Genomic DNA, 20,017 nt, shown 5'->3' on the forward strand with positions numbered 1-20,017 from the left:
ATTTAAGAAAAGAAGACCCTTCATTTGAAGCATGAAACCACTGCAACAGAATGCAAGGGCAAGAATCTTCATTTCAAGATAATGCATGATGAGAAGGTTTTGCCTTAAATGCTTATCTTAGAAGTTTTCTTCGTGCCCGGATGTGACTGAGTGCACTAAAAGCAAATTTAACATAAAAGCCCTGGGACTTGATTCAATATTGTATTTCTTCTTTGTTCAGAGTTTCATGGAAAAACTTGTTGAAACTATCGAATTTAGTCTTGACTGAAGGAGTCTATTTATATCTGTGTTTAAGGAGAACAGCAAATGAAATCCCCACAGGGCCTCCGTGGTGGGGACAGGACTGGCCAAACTATAAATCAAAACCTTCCTAATGTTCAGGATTGGAATGATATAATGCATGAGCCGGAAAAGCAAAACAAAACAAAAAAGCAAAGGATTTATGATGCTTCTGGATTAACCTGGCCTTTGAATGAGTGAGTTTTGAGTCTTAGAATGAAAAGAAAATTGAAAGTAGTCCAGGTCTCCTTCAATAAGTCCACTGCAGCACGAAAATTCCAGTTTATGAAAATCTGTTGTGAAGGTCATTATTTATTGCCACTTGTATAAGCTGAAGTATGATGAAGGAACCATTCACGTTTATGAGATGCTGAGTGTTCCTTGGCGACGTCACAATAAAGGGTTATGAGATCTCGATCTGACAAGTTCATTTAGTTTATTATTATTATTTTTTGACTCTTAAGTTGTTTCTTCAAATGATTTAGAAAAGCCCCAAGGGTCATAGGTAACAATATAGTGCACTGTCAAGCAACAGAATTTGTGTTGTAGTTATTATTTGACGTATGACCCATTCAGGTTTTTATTAAAGTTATAAAATAAGTAATTACATTATCTTCATTACTGGTCAATTGTCTAGTTCATGTGCGAAAATGGAATTATAATATAAATTGTTTCTGTTTTTCACCTGGTACTATTACCTGCTAGTATTACTACCATTGCCTACTACTATTTTATTCTTACTTTTTTCCTGGATTGAAGGTCTGAACGCTTGGTATTGGATGAGTAAATAAAATAAACGCAGTCCCTGTTTTTGTAAAGCTTAGAGTCAGCAGAGGGAGATAATATATACATGTAAATACATAATTAAACATTATTTAAAAAGTGAAAAGGCTGAAAAAGATTGGGAGGTGTGAGAGAAATGAAGTGATCTTGTTTAGATATTCAGAACGAGTAATTCTGAGACAGTGATACCAGATAAAGTCTGAAAACTGAGTCAGAGCTGGCTATGCAAAGGCTTGGAAGGGACTAGGAATATAGCTCAGTGGCATAAGCGCCTGCCTGGCAAATGCAAGGTCCTGAGTTCAGTTCCCCGTACTGACAAACAAACAAACAAAAACAAAACAAAGGCTTTGAGTTTTCTAGGGGAGATAGCAGTGTTATGAAGGCCAGGGTGGGTAAGAAACATTCTCGGGGTGGGGGTGGGGAGGAAGGTAGTGAATGAGCTAAGGTAGTAACGTGGAGGTGGGAGGGGCTTTTATAATGAGAGAGTTCCCAGGTCACGTTAAGGGCTTTGAATTTTATCCGCTGTACAAAGGAAGGCATTGTATGATTTTAAAATAAAAGATATTATCATTTTATTTATAACATCATTTTAATTATACATTTTGTTTAAAAACATACTTCTCAGCAGATTTAGTGACATTACAGGGTCCTTTAGGTGACTGAAGTCACTTGCATTGTAGCTCTAATTATGTTTCTTTAAGAACTTCATATATTTGTCTGTCCATCTGACAAAATGGCTGATGTTATTTTATTATCCATCAGCAATATTAATGTTCCACTAAATTTACGTTTGGGGGCTGCCTTGACACACCGCATATAAATAATCATAAATCAATGAGCTTATTAAAAATCAGGAAAATAATGTAAAACGTTTTAGGTAAAAATATTAATCTCAGTAGTATCTGGGGAAAATGTAAATTAAAACAATATATTTTTTATCCTACAACCTGGAAAATTTTTATATTTAGTGACAGTAAATATTAAGAAGGATTTGGAGTCATATACACACTTGTCCACTTGCTGGTAATAGGTAAATGCCAAACTACCGCTAAAGGTATTCCCAGTCTCTACCAAAAATGTATATAACTATAAGCTAGAAATTCCATTTGTAAGCATAAACCTTAAGGTTTTACTCAAACACACATTGGTATGAGTAATGATATTCATTGCAACGTTGTAGTAAGAAAAATACATATAAAATCAGTAAAGGAATGGTTAAGCCAAGTACATCCATATTTTGGAATACTTGGCAATATTTAAAAATTCTGAGTTAGCTCCATCTAACCCACATACATAGGTCATACAAGGTAGTAAATAGAGCAGGTTGCAGAGGGATGTATATGGTACAATTCCAGTTATGTAAAAAACACACTCACAATGAAACTATATATATTTTAATGGATATATATGTACGTAAAAGCAAAGGAATTGCTTGGATAGGGAAGTTTGTTTTATATTTAAGATTTTAATGTCATATGAAGTGGTAAGTCATTGATTTTTAAAAAGAATATCCTGGTCCTACTGTAATGATTCAGCTGATTCTATACAAATATAAAATAGTCTTTTGTTTCACTGGGCTTTAATAAATAACCATTTATCCTTTATTTAAATTTTAAGAGAAATATTTGGGGATACTGCTGACTTTTTAGCTATTCTCTGTAGAAATTTACTTCTTGATAAAAATGTAAATAATTGGAATATTTGCCAAATTAGAGCAAATGGTATTCCATTTTATGAAATGTTCAGATTAAAATAGTCAGTTTAGGTCTAGGCTTCCCTTAAGTCTCATTTTTAAATTTTATGGAACATAAGTAAAACAAAATTTCATAACAAGATAATAGGAGAATAACAATAGCTAATGCACTGCGTATTGTTCTCTTTAAAGGAGTTACTCAGATTATAAGGTATGGGCATAAAAAATTCTCCAGTTGATATTAGCACCAACCTTCTTTAAATCACATTTACTTTCAAGTCTCATCAATCAAATCTTTCTAACAATATTGGTCAGAATTCTACAGCTGATTCGATTGCTAGTGATAATTACTTGCACATCAACCTCCTCTTACCAGCTTCCCTTGGCCGGGTCTTTGAGGGTGGCAACGTACTAACTGGCACCAGCACAGTGGTCAGCCTCCATTCAGGCATATGCTGTACAGTTTGAGAGCTTTGACTCAGCAGTTTCTCTGCACTTTCATCCTGCAGGATACACAGGTGCCCAGTGTGAGACAGACATAAACGAATGCGGTAGTAATCCCTGCCAGTCTGGTGCGGAATGCGTGGAGCTGTCTTTGGAGAAACAATACGGACGCATTGCCCAGCTGCCTTCTTCATTCAGCTACCACAAAGCCACAGGCTATGTTTGTATTTGTCAGCCTGGATTTGCAGGTGAGGCCAAGGAGACAGGAATGTCTTTCTGCATTGTGTGAAACACCATGTATTTAACCAAATGGTGTATTAGAGTAAGACTCATGCAGCATAAACTCTGTTGCCGTGGAACAAAGGGTCCCCCTTGTGGGCATGGAAAATATCTCGGTTCATGTGTGGTAATTCCTTAAGCCATGGAAACATTGAAAACAGGGATGGAGGAGATAGATGTTCACATATTTTCCTGGGAATTGAAGTGCATTCTAAAGAACTGAATTCTTTATTAACCAAACATATTAGAATTTTTGTTACTAAATTTTTTATGATGCTGTTTTGTTATTCAAATTTGCTAACAGTTATTATATTTATACATCTTTACTTTGGGACCAGTTATCTAATTTCAAGGAAACTTTCTCAGTGATTCTATAGCTAAAATCACTCCATACATCAAATTTAAATTACTATTCTATCTTTCTTTTCAGCATTCTTACTCTAAAACTCAGAGGAAATTTGCATGTATGTTTTTCAGTGAACAATTGTTTGTGTCTGGTTCATGTTCAGAAAACTTTCAGAATTTTCAATTCCCAATGTGTGTATAAGTACAAATTTACCCATGACTGCATAAATTCCAATGAGAAAACCAACTGAAATTTAGATTTCTGTCTCATTTTTTCTCAACTGATTAGATAATAAATACTTCAAGAAAATATTTCAGTTGTTATTGGGATTTCTGAGGAAAGTAGTAAAAGAAAAGCAAACCTAGAGGTCTATTTACACTTAGGTTCCTCTTGTTTTTAATATTTCAGTTTTAAAGATCAATGGTCTTTAATTTGTGGCACTGTTTGTTGTAAAGTTGCTGCAGAAGCTGTTTGTTTATTCACTGCTCACTCTGTGAAAACCATAGGAGAAAATCCCTTGTGTCATTCTCTGGATCAGTTGTACTTCCCTCGAGCAATTTTTAACTTGCATGCCTTTTATCTCAAATTGAAAAAGGTATGCAAATCAATCTTGATAAACAATAAAAAGTATGGATTTCTCAGTCATGTAGACTGCTAGAAATAAATGTGGGGTCTGTAAACATATAGGTCTGTCTGGAATTTATTTATGTATGTATTTATTCCCTCACTCCTGGGAATATTTCAATTTCCTGTTTCTGTTTCTTACTGTTGCCTCTTTTTTTTCTTATGTCTTTCTAATTTATTTGATTTTGGTATAGTGTATGTGTTTTGTCAGCTACTTTAAATCTTTCCTGGAACAAGAGGGTTATAAACTGTTTTTAAAATATTAGGTTCAAGATGATAGAAAAGGGATTCTATCAGAATTAGAGACCATTGCTAAGATTTCCTCATCAGATGAAAAGACATGGATAATCAATGTTTCCATAGATCCAAATAATACAGGGAGTAAAATGTTCTAGAAAGTGCACTGGATTTGACTTCTAAAAAATGCCAGAAACAATTACTGATGTGAGTTAAGATGTCCTGGCTTCCTCCAATCTCTGTGGCTTAATGAAATAGTTTATTTTTCATCTGTGAAATTCTAAAAATGGGTTCCCATCATAACTTGTCTTTCGTAGTATTTAAGAGTCACAGGTTCCTTTATTTTCCCCCTTGTCAAAATGCACCTTCCAAATCTATGCTCTTCTCCAATTAGCCAGGGGGCAGGCAATAGAGCATCTCATCAGAGGTTTTGTTTTGTTTTGTTCTGTTGTTTGAGACAGGGTCTTACTATGCAGTTCAGGCTGGCCTTAAGCTCACTTTGTAGCCCAGGCTGGTCTCAGACTTGCAGCAATCCTGCTACCTCAGTCTCCCGAGTGCTGGGATTACAGGCATGCGCCACCACACCCAGCCATCAGAGGGCTTGGTAGGCCAAGCCCTATGAGTAATGAATGTCTTTTCTGTCTGCATTTCACTGGTCAAAACTTAGTCAAACAACCACATTCAATTGCAGCAAAGACTGGAAAATGTAGTCTGTGTACATAAAATACAAAGAAAATAAGTTTCATGAACTACTCAGCTTAACACAATAGCTGGAATTTGCAGAAAGGGTATAAACAATAGATCTTCACTTCTAAGTCTTCCTATTTATATGTATGCCACTTTTTAAAATGTCTGTCTTATTTTTTGAAGTAAATCTTTTAAATGAAGTAGTAGATTCACTTGCAGTTATAAAACATGAAATCAGGAAGCCCAATATATTTTACCTTGTTTTCCCACTGGACCAGTTTTTGTTCCTACCAGTGTATGAGTGATCCAATTTCTTCACGTCTTCACTAGCATTTGGTTGTTAGATTTTTTTTTTTTAAATTAAGCCATTCTAATAGGTATGTAATGATATCTCATTGTGGTTTTGATTTGCATCTCCATAATGACTAGAGATGTTGAATACCTTTTCTGTATTTATTTGACATATATTTATGTTTTTTCAGCAAAATCTCTTTGCCCCTTTTTCAGTGGATTGCCTTTTTATTTTTACTGTTGAATAACTTTCCACATGCCAACTGTAAGTATTTTTTAAAGTTCATTCCTAAGTATTTAATTTGGGGGGATGATTACAAATACTATTGTGTTTAGTTCAGTTTCTACATATTCTCTTGTTAGTACTGGGGAAGACTGTCCTGGACATGGCATTCCATCTTTGACTCCAATTTAGCCACATGACAGTGGGACTTGAACCAGAAATGTTTCCTTCCTTAGCCGCAAAGGGCATTTACAGCCTGTGTTCCCACTGTGGTTGGGTGGAGTTTCTATAATTTGTCAGTTAGATTATACTGGATGATTGTGTTGATTAGGTCTATATTTTTGCTCATTTTTTTTGTCAAATTTTTAAGTATAACATTGCTCACAGTATATCTTATTATCCTTCTAATAGGTGTAAGATCTGTAGTGATTATTCTATTTTACATCCACTTTGACAGTTCATGTTTCTCTCTCTCTCTCATTTTTCATTTTATTTATTTATTTATTTTTGAGACATGGTCTCTCTATGTAGCTCAGGCTGGCCTGAAGCTCACCATATAGTCCAGGCTGGCCCAAAACTCATGGTGATCCTTCTGCCTCTGGCTCCTGAGTGCCACCATGCCTGGCTTCCTTCATTTTTTTTTTTTTAAGCCCAGTGTTGTGTTTCATTGATTTTTCCCTGTTTTTAATTTCATTGTTTTATGTTCTTTACGATTTCTTCCTGATTGTTTTAGGCTTCTTTTATTTTAATTTTTAAAAATATAAGCATTTAATAGTACAAATTTAACTCTCAATGCTGGTTTAGCTGCATTCCACATACTTTCATTATAGTGCAGGTCTGCCTATTTTTAAGATTTCCACTGAGACTTTTTCTTTGATTCTTGCATTATTTAGAAGTAAGAATTGTATTGCTGAAATTCTAAGTGTTTCCAGACATTTATCTTTCCGTCACTGATTTTCTATTTGGATTTCATTAGTATTATAGAACATACCCTATGATTTCAATTATATCAAATTTGTTGAGGTTTGTTTTATGGCATAGGATAGGGTCTGTCTTGGTAACTGTCTTACAAGTGCCTAAAGAAAAAGTTTGTTCTGTTGCGATTGAGTGGCAATTTCTGTATATGCCCATAAGATTCTATTGTTGTGTTGTTCAGGTGTTTTACATACGTATCAACTTTCTTTCCTACAGTCTTCGCTTGCTTAGATGAGCATGCTGAAATCCATACCTATGATTATGGACTTCTCCATTCTATTTCTCCACTTCCAGTCACCATGTCTTCCTGAGGGTTGATGACTTTGTCATTATGCAAGCTTCTTTTTGTCATATGAAACATAACCAAAAGCATGGTGAATTTTAAAAACATTATTATAGTAAAAAACATTGTGATTAATCCCCTTCAAAATACCCTCCTCTATTGGAACACTCTTGTCTTTATCATTCTTGCCACTTTCTGAAACAATTCTGGAAGTCCTCTTTCATAAGTACCTTTAGTTGTGCTGTTGTGACTAACTTGATGTGTTGAACTGGTTCAAAATGTTTACCTTCCATGGTCTTCATGACTTTGAGGCAAAGGCAAAAGTTGCACTGTGCCAGATCTGGTGAATAAAGTAATGATACACTGTAATGCTTTTTACTCTCCTGCCTTGTCTTGAATAGCACTCAGTAGCAGCATTCACCAAATTTTGATAACATCTCATAAAGATACTCACAAAAGAAGTCTTCCGGAACTGCTTCAGAAAGTGGCAAGAATGATGGGATGAATATGTTCAAAGGGAGGGCGAGTATCTTGAGGGACACAGTGACATGTGTCTTTTACTGTAATAATTTTTTTAATTTAAACACACTGTGCTTTTGATTAGCCCTCATATATATGACATATATATATATAATATATATGCTATATGTACGCTTTGATCTCTATCTGATATTACTATAGACACTCCTGCCTTTTAAGAAATTATATTTACATGATATATCTTTTTTTGTACTTATCCTTTTGTCCTATGTGATTGAATTTGGAGTGTATTTCTTATAAACAACATATCCAAACACATTATTGTTGGTTCATGCTTTTTGAAATTAGTCTGCTAATATCTACCTTTTAGTTCACGTACTTAGATTATTCACTTTCAAATAAGTTCTAATGTATTGAGGCTTAATTACATCATTTGTTTTTTAGTTGGTTGTTTTTTATTTTATTTATTTTATTGTTTTGTTTTTGAGATAGGGTCTCACTATGTAGTTCAAACTGTCCTTAAATTCTCTATGTAAGCCAGGCTGGCCTCAAAATTGCAGGGCTCAGCCTCCCAAGTGGTGGGATTACAGGAGTGCGCCACCACACCTGGCTCTCATTTGTTTTTTGTTTGCATCTTCTTTCCCCTTTTTTGACTTCCTGTGAGTTTCTTGATTATTTAAGATTTCATTTATAGTATTTCTGGATATATTGTTTTTTTGTTTGTTTGTTTTTGTTTTTTTTTCCGGTACCAGGAATTGAACTCACAACCTTACGCTTGCCAGGCAGGCGCTGTGCTGCTGAGTTAAATCCCCAGCCCCTGGATATATTGTCTTGTGTTACTTTTATAGTGATTGTTTTGCCTATAATTTTTCACAGTGTTTTGGTATCAGTATTTTACTGATTTTTACTGATACTGAAATGAATGAAGTGCAGAAATGACCTCACTTTAAATATCATTGTCTTGAGGGTCAAAGAGTATTATACTTTTTATTTTAACCATTATAAATTATTTAGAAAATTCATGTTTTTACCTATATTTTTACTGTCTCCATTTTTTTTTTCTTCTCATGGTCTTGACATTCTTCTTTTGTTATTTACTTTCTGTTTAAGGAACTTCTTTTATCCAGTCTTTAAGTTTAGGTCCGTTAGTGAAAATTTCTTACAGCTTTCTTTTTTTTTTTATTTTAAAGAGAGTAGTAAATGAGAAACAAACAAACAAAGAAATAGAACAGTAGCAGCATACCAGTATCACAAACATAAATAAATCAAAGCAAGAACATTCAAAGTGATACAGAGTCTCAAGACAAAATAATACGAATCAACAGTGGTTGTTACATTACATATCGCTATCCTCAACTACGTTGCTCAGATTACCAGATGTAAGAATGAAAGACTGCTCAAACCATTATAGGGAATAAGAAAATAATTCTTCAATAATACATTAGAGATAATACAGAGTTTCACTGACAAGATGATAGGAGTTCATGACTGTAATTCCATTGCATATTGTTGCCTCCAAATCAGTTGCTCAGACCACCAGACACAAGCATGCACAATTGATCAGAACATAAAAAAAAAATTGTAATCATTAACTGTTCATTTCAATACACCATCAGACATCAGCAATAGTTATCGCAGCTATTCATGTATATATTTATATTTCTTTTGTCTCAGAAAATCTTATTTCACATTGATTCTTTGAAGATGGTTTTGTTAAATATAGAATTCACTAGCAGCAGTTCCCCCCCCTCTTTTTTTTTTTGTCTTTTTTGAGACAAGGTTTCACTATGTAGTTCAGGCTGACTTTGAACTCACTTTGGTGCCCAGGCTGGCCTTGAGTTAGCAGTGATCCTCCTGCCTCAGCCTCCCAAGCGCTGGAATTACAGGTGTGTGCCGCCACACCTGGTTTAACGGTTTTTTTTTTTCTTTTAGAATCTGAAAAACTGTACACCACTTCTTTTTGTACTTGTGGTTTTCAGTGAGAAATCCTCTGTCATTGAAATTGGTGTTCCTTGAATATAATGAATTTTTAGGCAGGTTTTCTTTAAATGCTCTATCCACTCTATTGTCTTTTACTTCTAGAATTCTAACCATACAAATTTTATGGGTTTTTGTTGTTATTGCTGCTGCTGTTATTTTTCCACAGATTCCTGAGGTGCTTTATTTTTTTCTCATCTATTTTTCTCTGTTGATTAGATTGTACAAATTGTATTGATCTGTTCTCAAATTCACTGATTCTCTGCTTTTTCATCTCTTTTCTATTAACCCATCCAGTAAGTTGTCTATTGCTCTTGTTGTATTTTTCAGTTCTATAACTCGACATCTTATTCCTTTAAATAATATCTATTGCTTTGCTGATAATTCCTATTTTTCTTTCATCTCAAGAGAATTTATACTGGTTAACTGAATCATTTTTATGATAGTTGCTTTAAAATCCTTGTCAAATAATTCTAACTGCAGATTCTTCAGTTAATTTTATTTTCTCATTCAAATTGTGACTTTCCTGATTCTTGGTGGTAGGGATTTTCATTTGTATCATGGACAGTTTGGGTATCCTTTGGGACACTTTGGACTTTATTTAAACTTTTAAATTTAGGTTTGAAAAACAGGTCAAAGCCTAGTCATGTGGACTGTGGGTCTAATAATCAGTTAATATTCAGAGTATTTGCAGTGCAATTTTGGTGTTCTTGACTTATCCCATGCCAGGGCGCTCACACTTGTCCCTGCTGATGGTGCCTGAGTGAGCAGGTGTTTCTTTATTGGGGGAGGGGAGTTTCAGATCTATGGTACTGAAGAGGCGTCCCTGCTGGGCCTATGTTGTAAAGGGTTCTCTCTACTCAGTAATGGAGAAAATGTCCCAGGCAGGGAACTTGTGTTGGCAAAAGTCTGAGGTCCCTCAGTCTCAGGGTATCTCTCCTGGAGGGGAATTTCACAGCTGCTGAGGAAAGTAAACACTTCTCATGCTGGGCCTTTTGCCAGGTCCCTCTTGCCCTGTGGTGTCTGTGTGGGAGGGCAGGAGGCCTCAGCAGCGGAGAGGGAGAGCTCTTTCTCTGGTTCTTTTCATCAGCCAGATTCTATTTAATTCCTCTTTCTGGTTCTGGGCTCCATGTGTGCTGCAGGTGGCGCTGTGATTCAATCTGGAGAAGGAATCAACCTCTAGGCTGCCTTCTCTTGCCAACTGGGGGTCAGCAAATATGGAGGCTGGGACACCTTCTCGTGTTGTGCTAGAGGGTGTAAGAAACCCTGATGCGCTGTCCTTCTTCCAGTGCTAATCATTCCACCTACTTTTCCATTTTCAGACTTTTTATTATATACAGTTTGCAGTTGTGCTTAGTGAGGAGGAACAGGGTGAGCTAAGCCTACACTATCTTGACCACAAGGAAGTCCTTGTGTCACATTTTCAAAGCATGTTAGTATAATAAGCATTAAAAAGGTTTTTTTGAATCAATGCTGACTTTCTCTTCATTCCTCCTATGATACTATGAATGAAGTATTCTGGGTTTTTTTGGTACTCAGAATCAAACTCCCAACCTCACTCTTGCCAGACTGGTGCTGTGCCACTGAGCTATATCCCTGGCCCTGAATAAAGTATTCTAATGCTATTCTAATACTAATATATTGATTGACGAGATGAATGTACTCATCATTAAAAATAAAGAATTTACTACTTTCCTCACCTCCAATCCACAATGAAAAGTTGAACATTCAACTCTACTTTATCTTTGTTATGTCTTCATTTTCCATTGATTCAGTCACAAAACACAATTTACCTTTCATAAACTCTACATATGTGAAGTTCTATTACTAAAATAAAATTTAACTGTGATGAAAAGTATGTTTTTAGCTTTCAATACAGTTTGTTCATGTGCTGACTTCACTATTTAGACTCACTAAGTATACATCATACACTGAGTGACATAGCTTCACTCAAAGAGACCATTAGGATTGTTAAATATAGGTACAACCTACTTCCTGTTTTTTAAAAAATTGTAAGAATGATTGTTATGCTTCATTACTTAGATAAATTACTGTTTATACTGGAAATATTTGTATAGGTAATAAGAATTTTCTAACTTTTTATATGTAAAAATGATGTAGAGTAAACTGGAAAATTAACAAGTCTCAGAACTTAATAGAACGGAGGGAGCTGAGATCATGGAAAGCAAGGAAGTAAAAAAGCAGAGGCATAAGGTGGTGGAGGGGAGGGGTCCCAGGGAAAGGGGTAAACTCCTTTCACTAAAGGAGGTTAACTTTATTCGAAGTTCTTCCAGGATTTCCAAAAAGTCAAGTTATCATGGCCCAGAGAAACCCAAAGTTTCATTCAACGAGATAATTGGGAAAAAATCTAAAGATCCTTTGAAGTATTTTAATGATTAGTCTTACAATAATAGTTGCTATTCTCTAATTCCTTAAAATCATCAAAATTGTCTTAGTAAAATATCCTTATGTCTTGTCATAATTACTTGTGCCAGAAGCTGCAAATATCAAATGAAAATGAGAGTGGAACCTAAACACTTGATTTAAAGGTCTATGCATGTACTTGAACCCACACTTTCACATAATTTTAGTGATAAACTACATGAAATTAAAACTGCAGAAAGCTCAGAGTTGAACAAACCTGTCCAGTCTATTCCAAAATCAGCAAATTACCTTTAGTTTGTATGGCCACCCTTTACCACTACTGGAAGGAATGTTAGCTGTTTGTCCGGTTTTAGATTTCTAGTCCAGGACACCAGGCTCAGTTCTAAGGATATAACCGTGAAAATATTGTTCTCTTTTAAAAAAAAAACCATGAGTCTGGGGTAAAGGATGTGCAAAAATATAAGACAATATGATAACTAGCATAGTGGAGTTATAAAAGGGCACAATCAGACAAATCAGTGAAAAAGACTTATTTATGTTATTTGTGCCAGATAGATAGAATATAGTGAACATTATACTGACCAAATGGTTTGGTCAGTTAGCATATTTTAGAAGATCAAATGGATATGTTACTTCTGAAAATTAAAAAGGATCTCATGACCTATGTGCTTGTCCTAGGACCTAGAACCATCTTGTCCTAAGCAATCAATCTTAATTTGGGAACAACTGACAATTTTTAACATTTCATTTCTGTTTATCAAAGTATGATTGTAACAACACCTTTAGCAAGTTTCCAAACTGTCTTCAAACCAAGCCCAATTTTCAATTTTAACTCCAGTCAGTTAACACTTATTCCAACTAAGAGGGACATTGTCACAGTCTCTGGAATGCTCCATCGTTGAGCCTCCGGCTGGGATTTTGTTCAGTTCACGCATCTGCTCTCTGCAAGGCAAGAACTGAGAGTGCAGCGGGGGATCCTGTGAAACCCTGGCTTCAAACCTCAGGCAGAAATATCAGGGTTCTTAACAATGAACACCCTGATGAGAGCCACCTGGCTACAGTATTGCACACACGGCTCCTCTTCTCAGGTTCATCCACTTCAAGCAAAATGTTGCTAAAACTGAAGCATTCATTTCTCCTGAAAAATTAAAACCTGTCACTTTACCTCCGTCCAGCTAAAATAGCCCTGTACAGCTGAACACGGATCGTACAAAGCTTCATGTAGTCATGAAGTGATAAACATATGGAACAGTCGGTATCTCCTGCCCAAAGAGAAACTTTCAATACAGTTTATTCATCTGCTGACTTCACATTTCAACTCATTGTTCTGAGAGATGCATCACTTTTCCTTACAATTTCAAGCTAGTGGGTTTAGATTCTAAGTAACCTGAACAGATATTTTATACACATATACAGCTATAATTCTTAAAGATCAAACTGTACCTCAACTCTTTTTGCCAAATATTGATGAAAAATTTCTATAGATTTACCTAATTCATCCATTTTTGCCTTTACTATGCATATTCATTTTCATAAACAAAACTATTCAGTGTGTATGAGCACATTTCTTCTTTTGTCATGTTTGGTCTTACAGTCTTAACTACAATATGTATGACAGGTGTACCATCTCGCTATATGTAGATTAATTTTGGAAATCATGTTTATTAAGTGCTTACTACTACCTACAAAAATATTACATTGGCAGAGAAATTTAATGGCCAATATTTGGATGTCCAAATATGCAAAATAGATGGAAATGTTTGTGAGACTATGATGACAGACAGAAATAAACATGATATCAAAGTTCTTGGTTACTTAATCAAATTAGCATATTTATTGGGTTTTTTGTTTGTTTTTGCTATATGTGGGATTGAATCCAAAGCTAGACAAGTGCTCGATTGTTGAACTACATCCCTTGTGTAAGTTTTCTTTTCCTGACTTGAAGTCACATTAGATAAGAAAAAGCTCATGGATGAATAGCCAGCTGGCACACTCCAATTCAAACATACTAGCCAAATAATCTAATGGAAGAAACAGTTCTATAAAATGAAAGAATAACACCAATATAACAATTTCACCAGGAATTTCATAATTAAAGTCTCAGTCATCCATGTTATCACACTGTAGTTCCTGTTCTTGAGATTTAGAAGGCCTTAATTGTAGATTTCACACCAGTTTTTCCACATGAGAAATGCGGGCCATCCCTTGTCAAAAGAGGTTTTAGGAAAGAGATATTTTTCTGACAAGAGTCAGGTGTGTCTTAGAGTAAGAAGTTGAAGAAAATGATTGAAGAAACATTGGGGGAAGCTGGGAATTGTGCTTTCAGTGGTGCCTAGGGCCAGTGCTCATGATGCGGTCAGCTGTGTGTCTGCTGCTCCAGGGAATGCCCATCTTGACACCTGACATCTTTATCTAGCTGCCCAAGATCCTCCATGTAAGCATTTACATCCTCCATTTTCACCATTTTCTGTAAGCAAGCTAATCATTTAGAAAAAAACTAGTGACCACCATCTGACCCAATCAGCAACTGTTGCCCTTTTACCAAGGACCACTGCTGTAATTGTAATTGGGGTCCTTTATTTATTCTCTCTTAACAATCAGAAGCATCTGCCTTTTGTATGTGTGTATGTATGTGTGTGTGTGTGTGTGTGTGTGTGTGTGTGTGTGTGTGTGAGATGGTTAATCTTAACTGTGAACTTCATTGGCTTGAGAGACAACTAGACATTTAGTAAAGCACACTTCTGGATGTGTCTGGGCAGGTAATGGACGCATGACCTTGGGAACTGTATCTGGTCCCTGATCCCTTCTTCCTCTCTGGCTCTATCCCTGATCTGCTGTGCTTTCTGGCCACCATGCATTAAGCAGTTTTCCTCCAACACCAGGCCCTTGCACCATGATGTCTATGCCTTGGAGCCACTCAACCTTGGACTGATAACCCTGAAACCATGAAGCAAAATAAACCTTTGCCCCTAAGGTTGTTAATGTCGGGTATTTTGTCTCATCAGTAGAACAGCTGACCAAAGCCACCTTACACACCCTCCCAACTACCATAATGTACATTCATCTAGAACTTCTCTTCAGCCTTGAGCAACTCAGGTGTTGGTCCAAGGGTAAGGATCTCAGGCCTTTGACCAACTAATTCTTAGGCTGAAGAATTAGATATCTCTTCCCCTAAAGAAGTTCTGCTGTACCTTGGGTTATTCAGCTTCCTGTTGCAGTAGTAAAATATCTGAAGTAACCAATTTATAAAGACCAGCTTTGGAGGGTTTAGTCCATAATCACTGGCCTCACTGTATTGGGCTTGTCATGAGGCAGCACATTATAGCCGCAGTTTGTGGCAGCAGTGTTCACTTTGTGACTTTGTGGGCAGGACATGAGAAAAGAAAAAGAAGACAAGGGTGTCCCACAGCCCTTTGGAGAGCGCTTGTCAGTGGCCACAAAGCTTCTCACTCAGACCCCCTTCTTTTTTTATTCTGTGAAAAATAAAAATAAACCAAATTCTCATAACCAAAGAAGAGAATAACAATAGTTATTACACTGCTTTATCATTATCTTCAAATTAGTTACTCAGTATAAGACATGAAACAAATGATTCCTACAAAAAGTAAACACATAATAATGCAAACTTTCTTTAAATAAATTAAGATAACTATTATGCTAGCATAAATCAAACAAATGAATACATATAGTGCAATATCCTTAAGACAATGGAATATGTAATTTGGGGAAGTAATTGGATTTATTCCTACTTCCTATTTATCTCTCTCTGTCTCTGTCTTTCAACCATGTATATATATGAGAAACAATTATGAGAAACCATGTGCATATGGTATTTGAGCTATGTGTCCAAATTATTTCACTTAACCTTATGGTCTCAAGTTGCATCTATTTACCAATGGAGTACTACGCTGCCATAAAGAAAGATGAACTTTAGGTATTCATAGGTAAATGGACTTATATCTTAAAGTTTCCTCCCCCTCCCAGTAGCACCATGCTGGAGACCAAGCCTGTAATACATAGACCTTTTGAAGACATTCTGGATCCAAACTATTGCATTTTGGCTCTTGGCAAAAACTACTTGTCTTCTATAGCAACCCTCCTTACCTATCTTGGTCATTATCTAATGAATAATTCCTTAAGATACTATAATTAGAACTGATTATACCTCCCCCTGATATCTCCCAGGAACAATCTCACCAAGTCTTCCACATCTGCAATAGAAGCACTCATCCCCGAATCCTAATATCCCAGTTTACCCATCAAGCTATGAAACCTAATTCCAGAATGCTTTATACTTTGCCTAATTTCATGCCATTTCTTACCCCTTTTTGAACTTCCCATTATATGCTGTAGAACTCAAAATTTATCATAAAGTAACAAACCAGTATCCTCAATTTCTTTTTGAAATACTTCCTTCACCTTAAGCTGAAACCTATTTCCTCGGACACTGTTTCTTTTGCAACCTCCTCAAATGGTGTCTGTCTTTAATTAGTCTTATCAGTCCTGTGTTCATCTGGTCTCAAAGGCAAGCTAAATGTCCTCCTTTTTTTGCTGCATCTAGGCAGTGACTTCTCCCTCTTCCTTCAAAACCTCAACTCTTTTTGAAGCACGTGTCTTAGGAGGCTGCTGTCCACTGCCTCTCCATTTATGATAATCCTCTTACCTCCTGGTACCTTTCCCCTCAGCAACTGAGGACTTTAATAACTTTTCTCATCATTCTTGGAATATGCATCGTCATGTAGATGACCTTTGCAAACCATTTTCTCCCTGTTGTTTGACCTCCTTATTCCAGTGACTGACCACAAGAGAGGTCAGACGTGAGTATAGCTCAGAGGCAGGGCACTTGCCTAGCATGTGGACTTCGTTGCTTTTATAGCAAGCAGATCCAGCGGTTATGGAAACAAGTATTAGATGCTGACGAGAGACCTGGATTTCTATTAGAAAAATTTCAAGGCCTTGAAGATGTAGGAAAAACTCTAGGACTCTCACTGATAGGGTGGGTGAGAGCAGCAAAGCAGGGAATCCCATCATCCCACATATCAGAATGAGACTGAGCAACAGGGGTTGTGACTGAAGAAACATCCTAAACGGTTCCTTTGCATTGCTAGCTCTCCTCCGTGTGGGACGGGGAACCTTATCACAGCACTGGGGCAGCGAGCTCTGTGGCTTCAGTCAAAATATGTCATAGCTGCTGAGTCAGGGTTATAGAAACCAATTTTGAAATTTCATTTTTCTGCATTGACTAGTCACAAGCCTAGTGATTTCTTGTTCCCTAAGGACAATGTGATTTCAGTTTGTAATTTCTTAATATTCGCATCCTTTTCTTGACACTCACTGTCATTCTATTGCTCTTATCCTCTTTTTTCTAATCGCTCCATATTGGCAGCCCCTAGCCTCCAGTCCTTGCGTGTCTTTTTCCTATCTAATACTCATTTTCTAGGAAAGTCTCATGTTCTCTCTTGACTTGAATTTATACAGATGTTTACAACACCTAAATTTTTCTCTCTAGCCCTAACCTCTCACGTAAACCTCTCTTAAATTTTCCATTTAGAGAAACTGAGATGATTTTCAAATATAATACATCCCAAACAAAACTTATTTTCTACATTCCAAAACAAATCAGGATAAAGCAATTAAAGACAAAAACCCAAACACACACACACACACACACACACACACACACACAGAGTGTAAACCAACAACAGTAATAAAAACATCATTTTCCCCATATTAGTAAGTAGTAACAAAATATTAACCAAATTGGTCAGGTCCTAAGTAAAAGTCATATGAGATTTCCCACTTTCTTTGATGGACCACACCTCACTCACCAAAAATTTTATCTTCTCCCTTCGGATGTATTCCAAGCATGGTCATGCCTCCCTGTCTCTGTCATTTATACTCTAGACCAAGCCACTGCCACGTCTCACCTTGCAGTTGCCTGTGGCTCATTCTTGACTTTCTAATCAATTCTTCACACGGCTCTTGGAGTAATTTCTAATGCACATCAGAACATGAGTCTTGCATTCAAGCAGCCTAATGGTTCACACCATGCTCTGAAAAAGCCTGTACTTCTTAACACGCTCTACAAACACTTTTATAATCCACCTTTGGCCTTGTTCACCTCACTTTCTTTAGCTGGACTGGATTTTAGAATACATTTGCTTAGGGCAAATTCGTTTCTATTTTGAGGTCTTTTACTTTTCCCTTTGGTAGAAGACTCCATAGCGATCCCTCTGCCTCTTTTAGATTTTTATTCAAACGCTACTTTTCCAGAAAGGTCTTTCTAGACTTTTCTAAATAAAATATCACCTCCCTCTGTTCTCCAACACGCACTCTACTTCCTTACTTAATTAGTTTATAGTATTTATCATTACTAGATCTTATGTTTGTGTGTTTGTAGTCACATGCACACACACACACACACATACACACACCTACAGTCCTGACTAGAATTGTACACCATGAAAGAGATTTGAAATATCTAGATAGTTGCAATAGTTCAGGACCTAGCATCAAGTCTAGCCCATAGTAGGAGATACCCAAAATATTTGTTAAATATAAAAATTTTAGGATCACTAAATTGAAGTATCAGTCCAATCTCAGGATCCTCAGTGGCAAAGATCAATCAACCCAAAATGTCAGAGAAAGTGTGGCCTTTGCTATCTACTTTAATGAACATTCTCTTAACACAGATATAATTAGTTGAGGCCCAGTATTCTTGTTCAAATTATAGTCTATGCCAATTTTGATAAATGAAGTTTTCCATGCCGGTCAACGTATCATAATTTGAAAAATGTGTTCTTATTTCTGATGGATCCTCAATTTTTACGAGGGTCTAACACCTTATCTGTAAATTTCTCCTACCAAGAAATTTTAAAACGGGCTGGGGTTTTAGCTCAGTGGCACGGCACCTGCCTGGTAAGCACAAGGTCGTGAGTTCGATTTCTGGTACCGGGAAAAAACAAAAAACAAAACAAAACAAACAAAAAAAAAGAAATTTAAAAACTTATAAAGAAAAAAACCAAATGTATTATAAGGGTTTAGATTTTCATGAGAAAGTTCTAGGTTAAAAAAAAATTCTTTGAAATTTTATTGAATCTTTTTTATGATTTTGTAATTTCCCTTTTCAATGGATCATACCAGAACTATAGAAATTATCATTGGAGATGTGATTATGGTCATTTATGTAATAAAACATTGCATAGCTTAAGGCAAAGTTGGCGTATATCCCTGCCTGTTGTTATTCTCTGGCACTCTCTTTGGGTCAAATGTGTATTTTTAGCTCATTGATTTGTGACAAAGTAATTTTATCGGTCAGATGTTTTAGTAGAACTGCCGTTGATGCATTTAATTTCTCAAGGCAGAGCCGTAAAGTTTTGTTGATGTACAATAATGTTACTTATTGGTTTTTTCCATTCTGACTTCCTGGTTATATCTCATAGTGTGCGGACAGAGTACAGATATGGATAGGATAAGACTCTTAGGGTAAACTGGTTTTAGCAACACAGGGCCACCCACACTTTCCAAAGCACACAGGGAGGCAGATGCTAGCCAGTTGTTCCACATTTTTCAACCTGAATCAAACAAAATTTCCTGCTGTCCCCAAAAGTTACTGTTCATTATTACTTTTTTACAGGTGGTTCTCTTGCTGTCATGGATACAGTTTAACCTGATTTACTCTCACCTTTTCTTTTCACCTGTCCCTGGCTTTTTCTTTTCCTCAGTCTTAATAATAAATTCATTAAATGAACGATTCTCAAATCCAAAACTCTATCAGTCATTCCTGAAAAAGGAAAACCTGGATTCCATTTTTATTCACCTGACAGTAGCCATGTAGATTTAGGCTCAGGTTTTACTCTTCTGATAGAAATCTGGCTACAAAAGGAAATAGGACTGAACAAAACATTTCCTAAGTGTCACAGCTACCCTACACCTGAAGTTTGATGTTTTTATTCCCTTTTTCAATAAGTTCTTTAAAATTACCCTTCTTTAAATAGCAGCTTAGGAGGCCCCAGAGCTCAGACCCATGCT

At 36.2% G+C, this 20,017-nt stretch overlaps 1 protein-coding gene across 3 annotated transcripts in view; it reads left to right on the forward strand.

Annotated features, from left to right (window-relative positions):
- Positions 1-20,017, forward strand: part of Crb1 (crumbs family member 1, photoreceptor morphogenesis associated) — a 188,184-nt gene that overhangs the window by 69,142 nt on the left and 99,025 nt on the right. For all 3 annotated transcript variants that reach the window (XM_005375121.2, XM_005375122.2, XM_013521884.1), the window contains exon 5: positions 3,265-3,447. In XM_005375121.2, coding sequence (XP_005375178.1) covers positions 3,265-3,447 — 183 coding nt within the window. The remainder of the gene's footprint in view (positions 1-3,264; positions 3,448-20,017) is intronic.

This window comes from Chinchilla lanigera, unplaced genomic scaffold (genome assembly GCF_000276665.1).
Source record: "Chinchilla lanigera isolate Chin_1 unplaced genomic scaffold, ChiLan1.0 scaffold00005, whole genome shotgun sequence".
In the NCBI taxonomy this organism is placed as follows: domain Eukaryota; kingdom Metazoa; phylum Chordata; class Mammalia; order Rodentia; family Chinchillidae; genus Chinchilla; species Chinchilla lanigera.